The sequence below is a fragment of the Lonchura striata genome, chromosome 4A (assembly GCF_050655825.1).
Source record: "Lonchura striata isolate lonStrDom1 chromosome 4A, ASM5065582v1, whole genome shotgun sequence".
In the NCBI taxonomy this organism is placed as follows: Eukaryota; Metazoa; Chordata; class Aves; order Passeriformes; family Estrildidae; genus Lonchura; species Lonchura striata.
Window position 1 is genome coordinate 9,078,340 of NC_140742.1, and position 11,151 is coordinate 9,089,490.

General features: G+C 52.0%; 1 protein-coding gene across 1 annotated transcript; it reads right to left on the reverse strand.

The window, feature by feature from the left end:
• Positions 1–62: 62 nt before the first annotated feature.
• Positions 63–10,259, reverse strand: NKRF (NFKB repressing factor). Its single transcript, XM_021548487.3, has 3 exons — positions 9,882–10,259; positions 4,931–5,052; positions 63–2,905 (listed from the first exon to the last, which is right to left on the reverse strand). Exons 1-3 carry the CDS (start codon positions 10,097–10,099, stop codon positions 912–914), a joined length of 2,334 nt encoding a protein of 777 aa, XP_021404162.1. The 5' UTR covers positions 10,100–10,259; the 3' UTR covers positions 63–911.
• Between the last annotated feature and the right edge of the window lie 892 nt (positions 10,260–11,151).

Below are 11,151 nucleotides of genomic sequence, written 5' to 3' on the forward strand. Positions count from 1 at the left end.
TCCTCACCAGATACAAGCACGGTACAGGGATGGAGCAGAGAAATAACCAGGCACAGATTCAGTTTTGTTCAGGATTAAAGAGCTGATATTCCAAGTAAAAAAATAAGTTATATAACAATCCCCACAAGCTACATGAGCATCTTTGAGCGTGGGCTCTGCATTTACCTCCAGTTTTTACATTTCACACTTCACCATGGTATCTGCACATGTCAACCGTTCTCCAAGGTAGAAAGGCTGGAATTCTCTCAGTCCCATTCGCTGGCAATGAAGGCGCCTTCAGTGATTCTCAGAATGGGAGACTCAAGGTAGAAATCTATGAATAAAACTACCACTAAACTGGTTAAGGTTTACATACTGTACATACACACACAGCAGGGACAAGACTTCAATATATGTATTTCTCAAGAATAATGAAGTTTTCACACTTTTTTTAATACAAAGTGTGACAAAACCTTTTTTTTCCAGAAATAAAACTTTATTTTTGTTGTCATTAATACCAATTTTACATACAAGTTTATGCCCCCAAACTGCATTTCCTTTGCTTTTTAATTTTTTTTTTTAAGTATTTTTTTTCCTTCCTTGCTCAAGAAGAGTAAGGGACCTATAATTTTAAATGATGTCAAATTCCTTCTTATTGGACATGTGTGTTTGCTATTACAAAACTATTAAAATGTGAAGGAACAAGTAATATCAAAGACACATACAGTTAACAGCACTACTGCTTTTGGGTTGTGCTAATGCGCTTGAACATAATTCGGTCGTTCTAAACACCTAACAACGTTTTAGAAATTATATTGCCAAAGTAAAAGACTTTAATGTCGTTATTACCCACGAGAAAAATGCAGCATCTCTTTCTTTAGTTGAGTGTCCAGGAAACTCAGTCTCTGGTCAAACTCAGTCCCTGGTTCACCTCAGTTTGCCTGGGGCATGATAAGCTCATAATGCCCAACCTGGCCTTCCTGCTTCAGCTGGTCTAACAGATCTTCCTTGCGCCGCTTCCTGCTCACCACCAAGTATCTGTTGTGTCCCTGCCCATGGGATTTACTCTTAAGACCATATTTTTGGGCAATTTGATGTATCTGCTTCCGCTCATCCATGGTCAGTTCTCTAGAGAAAGTCAAGTCAATGTGACTGTCTGAACGTGCATAGTTCCGAATGATCTCTTCAATATCTCTCTTAGCGATTCTGTTCACCCTTTCCACATCAAGCCCAAGTCCTTCCCTTTTGAACTGCTCCTTTACTGAAATAGGCTCCCTAATTCCTTCACCATCTTTCCCTAGGCCACCACCTGTCCAGCCCATCTTTCTTAAAATTTGGTTCCCAATGTTGTCTTCTTTGATCTTCTGTTTAAAAGCCTCTTCTGCTGATCGACCTCGAATCTCATTTCTGGAGATGACGTCTTCAACAGTGCCTTTCTTCAGGTTATTAACAACAGTTGGCTGAGTCTTTTTGAGGATTTTCACGGCTTCCTCTGCTGCCTCATGCTTGACAGATTTCTTCACTCCAACTGCTTCTGCAATGAATTCATCTTCAAGCATCACCTTGCATTTCCATCGCATGCCTGTCATCCTCTCAAAGACGTACTCCACCGTCATCTTGTTGAACTGGGCGGTGTCGTTCAGGGTACACACCGGGTTACTGGAGTTCTCGTAGATCACCAAGTCCTTCAGGTCCTTCTTCCTTCCGGAGCCCCGTGATGAGCAGCCCACTTTCTGCACCTGGGTCACTTTGATGGATGCTATATTTGACTGCATCTTCTGCAGGATTTTCAGCGCCTCCTCAGCTGCTGCATGCTTGCTGGTCTTTTTTGTGCCAAATCCCTCGGCCAGGCAGTGATCTTGGAGATACACCTGACAACGCCACGAGCGGTTGGGCATTAATTCATACTTGTATTCAACAGACATTTTGTTATATGAGGCAGAATTGTTAAGTATTCCTATTGCATCGCTGGCATTCTCTGTGAGGACAAAACTAGTCCAGTCTTTGTTGGCGTTCGCAGAACCCTTCATGGATTCAGTCCCGGGCTGCATTGGGACACAGTCCCTGTTGGCAACTACGAACTCCTCATGAGGTTTGAGAGCGGGAGGGAAATCTGGGCGACACACACCTGCCTCACACACCACCAGGTCCTCGTGGTAGGTGTGCTTGAACTTCCGCTGAACAACTCGAACTTCCACGGATTTCTTCAGCAGCTTCACTGCCTGCTCCGCGGCTCGGTCCCGGGATCCGTTCTTGCTGCCAGCATAGCCGGTGGCCAGGTAGACGTTCTGACATCGCACCTCGCAAGCGAAGCCATCTGTCAGGAGCTTCTTGCTCTTGGGCAGGTCAGCAGGGGCGATCTCTTTCAGAGGAACATAAATATATTCCGGGTTTGTCTTGCATGCCTGAATTGAACGTGTCAAAAGATACGTGAAGTTAATTTTATCCGTCCCAGTGTTTGCATCTGGATTAGTAAGATTTTTCCAGACAGCTGCTGACAGTTTCTCCATAAAGCTCTGCTTCAGCATTATTGCTGATGGAGGGAAAGTCTCTGATGCAGACGGGGCAGTTGAAGGGGAAACAGAAACCTGCACAGCATTGCTTGTGGTAGAGTCCACACTATTCACAGCCTTCTTGGCTGCTGCTGCTGGGCCTGCAAAGCCAAGCCCAGGTGAGCTGGAGAGCTGGGGATTCACCTCTCGTGCATTCACAAAAGAATTTGTACAGTTTTCAGCTGGCTGTGCCATGCTGTTTGTATTTGCCTCCTGGTTCACCTCCTGCCTTTGGTTATCCAGAGAATTGTCCTTCTTGTCATCCTTCTCAGCACTGGTGACAAAATGTATGGGCTCAAAGCGTGGTCGCACTCTTGGGAGGAACTTGGGAACCACCTTTTTGGGTGGCTCAGGAACCTCTTCTGGCTCTGGACCTATGAGATGGAAGAATATTACACAATTACCAATATGTGCTATGACAGGGAGACTGTTTTCAGAAAGTGATCTTCAAGAGGAGCCTGCAGGCTCTGAACACAGGATTTGCATTCCTTAGCCAAAACACAAAAGGCTTCCTTCCACAAGACATTCACAATTCATCAAAGACAACCATTCATTCTTGTGCAGGTCACTACAGTGGTATTTCCACTTTCACAGCTACCACACAAAAATCTCTACATACTTAGTCACGTGACGCTGCCTTCCAGCATTGCCCCCTGACCCATCTGGTCATTTTTGAAGTTAATCTCTTCAAATCTACTAAAATAAGTAATAAGTAAAACTATGGTCAACAAAACAGAACACCAGAGCAGGACTAGAACCTCAGCTCTGCCTCTGCTGCAGAGTTGCAGGATGATGTCAGATAAACTACTCTACCATCAGGTCTCCTCACCTGAAGTGGAACACAGCAGTACCAAACCCTCCTTTCCAAACACACAGGGCTGTTACTGACTTAACAGAAGCACATTTTCTCTCAGTGTAATTGTTTTGGGCTAAAGGGCAGCAAACATGAAGAAATGTTTGAGGCCTGAGCCTCAAGGGACAGCTGCAGTGACTGAGGGCCCCATTACTGACAGACCTCTTGTTTCTTCACCAGAAAAAATGCAAATTAGACAGACTATCCTGGCTTCACAGCCACTGCAGAAGGGGAGAATCAAATAGCTGACAAGCAAATATGTTACATCCAAGAGATGGTTACACAAGACTTCTCCTGTGGAAGATTCAGCACCCACATGCTGACGTGGTACATGTGTGTAATTTCATCGGAGGAGCAAAAGGCCAGCTCAGCGCTGGGAAATGCTGCCTAATCCAGTGCCAATGTGTGTGGCCTTGTTGTAGGTCAGACTGTCTAGACATCAACCACCACAGCACAGGTATCACCACCAGCTCGCTGCAGGTGCAAACAACAGCTGCATGCAGCACAAACAGCCCTCCCTTCCTAGTGAAATCAGGTGACAAAGCTCTTACGCATTAGATCCTTTGCCCATCAGCTTTGATGAATTATGGCAAGGTTTGCATTTCTTCCTCCGTCTGTTTTTGATGGCTGCGCTGCAGCAGCACCTAAAGGCTCTTGCCAGCAGAACAGCTCGTTATCCGTCTGTGCAACAAGCCCTGGAGAACCCTCAGGGCTGCTGTGACAGACAAAACTTGGGAGAAGAACAGCATCTCCTCAGTTTTGCAGCTGGCCCATGGAAGCACAGAAAGACTGTTGGCTGTCAAAGTAAGGGAAGCAACTTTGGCAGAGCTAGAAATGATACCCACGCCCAGAGGAGTCCTGTGCTGCCTGGCCATTTGTGCCTCCCACAGGGGCCTGCCTGCAGCCAGGCACAATTCCTGCCCCTCTCCAGAGGGAGGGCAGGCAGCTCTGAAGGTGCCATGGAGCAGCCAGCAGACAGAGCCATCGAACTGCCAGCCCTCTCTGCCTGCTGCATCTCCTCCACTGGAAAAGCTACAGCTGAAACACTGGTCCCTGAGACCATGGGACTGAGCTAACATATACAGCACTCTTCCAGGTGCAGCAGGGGGGAAAAAAAACTCCAAAACTACACATCATGTCTACTCCCCATGCCCTCAAAAGGAGGTTGTAACTCAAAATCAATGAGCTGAACATCCCTATGTACATACACAATCCTTCCTTGGGTCAGAACATCACATCTCACCACGGCAGACAAAGCCAGACAGGTATTTAATTCCAGACAACATCCCTAGGGGAAACCAATTACCTGAAAACTGAAATGAAAAATGGTATTTTCTTAAGCAAAGACAGAACTGTGTGTGAATCATGCACATGGCAGAGGAGGGGGAGCTGCTCTGCAGTCCAGCAGGGCACACCACGGGCACTTCCCCCCAGTTTGCTGCGCTGGCTGTGCCAGAGATGGCCCCGTGGCACACTGATGCCATGCTCCCAGGGCTGTCCCCAAACAGGGACAGGGAAGGGTCACTAACACAGCAGATGTACTCACTGTCTGATGGAGAGCGGTATCTCTTCAGCTTCCTGCCGGGCACCAGCTCGTACGACCTCGTTTCTCCGATGTCGATGCCTTCAGCCATCTTGAGAACCTTCTCCATGACCTGCACGCCGTACCTGTGGGGTCAGCAGCAGAACACCTCAGAGCCAGCCCCAGGGATGCACACACGAGCTTCTTTGTGTAAAATAACAACTCAAGCTGCCTGAGACACAGCAGCTTGGAGATGCTCCTCTGATCCTGCTGGAGCAGAGCACAGCACTGAGCACTGGCCCCCTGCCACAGCTGCTCTGGCACGGGCACACAGCCGCACACCAGCTGACCTGGCTCTGCATGAACCCACTTCTGATTAAACCATGCAGCCACCACACTGACAGTGTTCTAAACTGAAATTTAAATACATTATCAGACAAAATACAGTATTGGGCAGTGCTGCCAGGAGCACTAATGAACACTGGGATGTGAAGGAGGAGCAGCAGCTTCAGTGAATCAAACACAGGAGCTCAGACTGGCACTGGAGTCCTGTGTGGGGCAGCAGCCAGAGCCTGCACATCACCAACACCACAACTGCCACGTCAGGTGACAAAGGCACTACTCAGCCCTCATCGACCACTCTTTAAAAAGCCAAACTAAATTCTAGCTGGGTGCTGTAACCAAAATGTTTTAGGTTCCTGAGGTGAGGTGGCTGTGACAAGCTCTGAGCAAACCCTGACCCTGCTGCAGCACCCACAGTTTCACACAAGCAGGACGTGCATGGCACATGTCCCATCCCTCTAGGCCTTACATCCACTACCAGCTCAGTTTTCCATTGCTCTGGGGATCTGTCACATGATTTCGAGCCATTTCCATGCTGAGGCTGAATAGGAAAGAAATCCAAACCATTCTATCCAAGGAGAGCCTACAAACACGGCCTGACACCAGCCCCTGACAGCTTCACACTGTCAAGAGAGGAGGAAAGAGCAATGCTGCACCTGTTCCATGGTATGGTCACCTCCCAAAGTCAGAAAGCATCAGGGCACTGCCCACAGACAGGAGCCCACAGCTGTCCCAACAGCCAGGGCTGCAGTGATTTGCACCAGCTTCTAAATGCCGCTGTTCCAAGGACTCTGGAAATCTACTCAAGCTCCACTCAAGAAAGGCTTTTTCTGCTCCTGATTTAGAGGACCGGGCAGAAATTAGATCCATATAAACTTCTGGGAGAACTCTGAGCACAGACTACTGCAGTCCCTGCTTCACCAGCACAGCTTAGCCCTCAGTGGAGACAATGGAACTGGGAATGGGAAGAAAATTCCAGGTGGGATCAAAGGGAGATGAGATAGTGGTGATACCCTGTTGGGAGTTAGGATTTTTCCTTACTCTCATGGAATTTTATCCCATCTGTTACTAAGAGAAAATAATGACCCATACTTAAGAGAGACTAAAGAAATGGCTATGGTGGGGGAAGTGTGCAGCTTGCTACTCTTACCTGGGAAGTTTTCTCTTTGGAAGGGCAAAGATACTGTGAGATTCTGGCCAGGGGATGAGGGGCTGGGCTCAGCTCCTCTCCCTCTCTCCTGCTGGCAGGAGAGGAGGACAGCTGTGAGGAGAATTCGCTGGCACCGCCAGAGGCCAGCCCTCTGCTCCTTCCACCATGGGTGAGCCTTTGCTCGTGAGACCAGCCACTGAAGTGGGACCTTGTTAACACCCTACATCACTGGAAAGGACCCCCACCATCTATTTGGGTGTCTCAGGGGAAAAATCCAGGGACCCGAATGCCTCCCCCTTCCCGGAGGGCACTTCCCGGCTGCTTGCAGAAGCCCAGCTGCCGCTGCCCAGCCCTGGTGTTTCCTGCTGCCTCCGGCTTTTTTGTGACACATTAACCCTGCACTCTGTGTCCACCCGACCCTGAAGCTCCTGCTAGGCTGTGCAGTTTCTGTTACATTTTGTTGGTTTGTTTTGTTTTGGGTTTTTTTTGCCACCCTGGGAGAATCACCCCCACCCCCCGGCCGGCCGGGAGCCAGCAGCGCCCCTGCTGGCCGTGCCCGGAACTGCAGCGCAGGGAGCCGGGCTGGGTTTGGGCTCTGCTCGCTGCGGCTGCGGCGGCACTGAGACACACGGACAGGGACGGACAGACAGAGCTGGGTGTGCAGGGACAGACAGAGCTGGGTGTGCAGGGACAGACACACAGCTGGGTGTGCAGGGATGGACAGACAGAGCTGGGTGTGCAGGGATGGACAGATACAGCTGGGTGTGCAGGGACAGACAGACACAGCTGGGTGTGCAGGGACAGACAGACACAGCTGGGTGTGCAGGGACAGACAGAGCTGGGTGTGCAGGGATGGACAGACACAGCTGGGTGTGCAGGGACAGACAGACACACATCTGGGTGTGCAGGGATGGACAGACACAGCTGGGGTGAGCAGGGACAGACAGACACAGCTGGGTGTGCAGGGATGGACAGACACACAGCTGGGTGTGCAGGGATGGACAGACACACATCTGGGTGTGCAGGGACAGACAGACAGAGCTGGGTGTGCAGGGATGGACAGACACATCCTAGGATGTACATATAATGTACAGACACATCCTAGAGTGTGCACAGAACGTACAGATACATCCTAGAGTATACACACATAGAGTATAGAATGTATATATACATTCTAGTAAAGAACTGTTGTTTCTTTCACTATACCTTTGCCTAAAAGTCCCGTAATTTCAAAGCTGTAATAATTCGGAGGGAAGGGGGTCATATTTTCCATTCCAAGGGAGGTTCCCATCTTCCTTGGCAGACACCTGTCCTTCACAACAGGAAATGCCCCCGTCCTCTGGCATCCAAAGGGGAGAGGAGTGGGAATCTGTTTCTCTCCCTGACTTACAGGGACAAGACTACATTACCTGTGGTGGACAATGTCCCTTTCCAGCAGGGTGCAAAAACAGTGTCAGATTTGACACTTGTTTATTCTTCACAAAGGATGGAGACCTTTGGGGCTCATATTTCTGCTGGGGGTGGGGAGATTGACCAGTCTCAGCATGTGTTTGTCTAATCTGGCCAGAGGAACCCAGTGCCTCCAGTACCTAACTGAAGTCTCCCCGCTGTGACTTTAATAGGTTATCCCTTATCCCGATACCTGTAACTTTGGAGCACAATGCTTTCCTGCACCACTGCTCTGTTCTCAGCCACCTTTAACATACCTGGGAACAGGAGCACCTTCTCTCATTCACACCTAAACTAAATTAAGCCTTTTCCTTAACCCCTTCCTCACAGACCACGTTTTCTGAGCCTTCTGGATGCTCTCCACATCATCTCTCAGCAGAACACTCACTCAGATTTCATTGCAAAGCCTCTGATCAGTTCTTCACAAAACAGTCTGAGTTGGAAGGGACCCAACAAGGATTATCAAGCCCAAGTGTTGGGTGAATGACCCATATGGGGACTGAACCCACATCACTGTCACTATCAGCACCCTGCTCTAACCAGCTGAGCTGCTCTGACAAACAGCTGGCAAGAAATCAACATTAGGAAAACAAAGCAAAACAAAACCCCAAACCAAACACCAGCCAACAGACTTAAGAGAAAACAAAAATCCCTCAAACTCTGAAGCTATTTACTTGATAAATCAACAACAGCTCTTCCCAAACACCAAAGGCAGTTCCAGGGAATGCTGCAGGTCCCTTCTTTCCCCAGCAACTGTAAGTAAAGCTAGAATTGTTTTAACAGTACAGGATGTTCCTGTGCAGTGCTCCCAGCCAGGCACACCAGCTCTGGGAAAACATCTTCAGATAATGGCTCCAGACTGCACCTTGCCCCAATCTCATCTCCCCTGAGAGCTGCAGGTGAAGGGGTCCATCACAGAAAGTATGTGCACTGACAGGCTTAAACTGCATCAGTTTTGGGGACTTGAAACCTTCCCACAGAGTTGTTCACGTCTATTAGCAGCACCCTGTAACTGCTTATTGCACCATTCCCAAAAGCCCTGGCACAGAGAAGGTCCCCATTAAGACAGCACACAAACACATTAAAATGGAGCACACAGACTGTGTATGAAGAATATATGTATATTCTCAATTTTAACATACTGCTCAAGGTTTGGAATTTGAAACTGTTTAAAATCTATGTTAAATTTTGGTGGTTGCAGGGCAGAAGAGTGTAGTACTTGACCCAGGGCTAAAAAAAAAAAAAAAAAAAAAAAGAAACAGGCAGGTCTGTATTTAAAGATATTGGTTTTGCTCTGTAGAGATGACACAAAGTATTCTCCCATTCTCCCACAAGGCTGCGGGATGGAACATTATTCAAAGTCCATCTATGTGCTCTCAAAGCTCACAAGCTCCTCTGTCACTGCAGTTTGCAGAAGTTGGTGTCGTTAAGCAACTGCTTCCGTCCAGTTATAAACAATCATATCATTGCAGGCGTCTGTGAATGTGGGTGACGTTTCTGCAGATCCGCACAACCTGGCTATGGTCAGTACGGCTGGATGAAAGGCTGCCCCTTCCCTTCTCCACGCTGATTTCCCCCAGAAAAGCTGAACCTTCAGGGGACTGTACAGGCTGCTTTGTGCTCAGAGCGAAACGCTCTCCTCACTTAAATGACACAGCACCTCAAAGCTAAACGAGTCCTGGGGGCGGGACATCAAGAACTCCTTGCAAAACACACATAAACTTTTCCAGTGGCTTGCTCCGCTCCACCTACAAACACCGACATACTCGAGCAAACAGAACCGGCCAGGGACAGAAGCGCTCTTGTCTCAGCCCCTTTCATGCCAGCACTTCTGCGGTACTTTCTAAACCGCATCTGGGGCCGAGATTTGGCCACGGCGGGATCCTGCGCCCCTTCTCCCGCCTGACCTCCAGCCCGAACGCTGCCCGCAGCTCCGTCCTGCGGAGCCCCGGGACCGCCGCCGTCCTGCGGGGCAGCCCCGCTGGCAGCGGGAGCCGAGAGACCGCCGGGAGCCCCGGGACCAACGCGCCTCACCTGCAGCCCATGAAGACGTGGTTGGTCCAGAGCACGGAGAGCGCCAGCAGCCGCTCGATGGCGGCGCCGGGGTAGGCGGCGAGGTGGCGGAGGATGAAGCGGCGGCGCAGCGCCCATTGCCGGTCGGTCTCGTTGTACTGCCGCCACTGCTCCAGCGCCGGCTCGGCCGCCGGCTCCGACTGCGGCTCTGCCGGCGGCGGCTCTGCCGGCGGGGGCATGCTGGGCGAAGGCCGCGGGGCCGAACCCCGCCGGGGGCGCGGACCCGCCGGGCCCGGGCGCGTACGGCGGGACCAGGCCCCACGTGCGGACCAGGCCGCGGCTCGCTGCGGGCCCCGGGGAAGCGCCGGCCCGGCCCAGCCTCAGCTCCCCCGCCACCTGTCCCGCCCCCGGCCCGTTCCCTGGCGGCCCCGCCCCGCAGGCGCCGTCGCGCTCCGGGGCCCGGTTCCGCTCCCGGTTCCGCGCCCGGTTCCGCGCCCGGTTCCGCTCCCGTCACTCGCGCGGGGCCGAACGGCGCGGCCCGGCCGGCGCCGCGTCACGTGACCGCGCGTCACGGCCGCGCGAGATGCCGCGAGGAGCAGCCGCCATGGCGGGGCGGCGCGCGGGGCCAGCGCCCCCTGGCGGCGGCTGCCCCGCACGGCCCCGGACGGCCCCACGGTACCCGGGACAGCCCCACGGCCCCGGGCAGCCCCTCGGTACCCGGGACAGCCCCACGGTACCCGGGACAGCCCCACGGTACCCGGGACAGCCCCACGGCCCCGGGCAGCCCCTCGGTACCCGGGACAGCCCCACGGCCCCGGGCAGCCCCTCGGTACCCGGGACAGCCCCTCGGTACCCGGGACAGCCCCACGGTACCCGGGACAGCCCCACGGCCCCGGGACAGCCCCACGGTACCCGGGACAGCCCTGCTCCCCACGGTCCCCCCGGTCCCGCTCCCCACCCGGGGGCCCGGGAAGCGCCATCCCCACCGGGTTCGGCTTCCCCGTGACCATGCGGAGCTGTCCGGAGCGCCGGCCCAGCGAGCGGCACAGACACACACAGACACACACACACAGACACAGACACAGAGACACATACACACACACACAGACACACACAGACACACACACAGAGACACAGACACACACACACACACACACACACACAGACACAGACACACACAGACACACACACAGAGACACACACACACAGAGACACACACAGACACACAGACACACAGACACACAGACCACACCACAGCAGCCGCGCTGGCCTTCGTGTTTTTTATTTAAAA

Bases quoted from the DNA above. Each gene is read 5' to 3' on its own strand.
- NKRF (XM_021548487.3), bottom strand. From the start codon at position 10,099: ATGCCCCCGCCGGCAGAGCCGCCGCCGGCAGAGCCGCAGTCGGAGCCG. The intron at 5,053-9,881 runs GTGAGGCGCGTT...CTGACCCCACAG, and splicing joins CACGTCTTCATGGGCTGCAG to GTACGGCGTGCAGGTCATGG. The intron at 2,906-4,930 runs GTGAGTACATCT...TCCATCTCATAG, and splicing joins ATACCGCTCTCCATCAGACA to GTCCAGAGCCAGAAGAGGTT.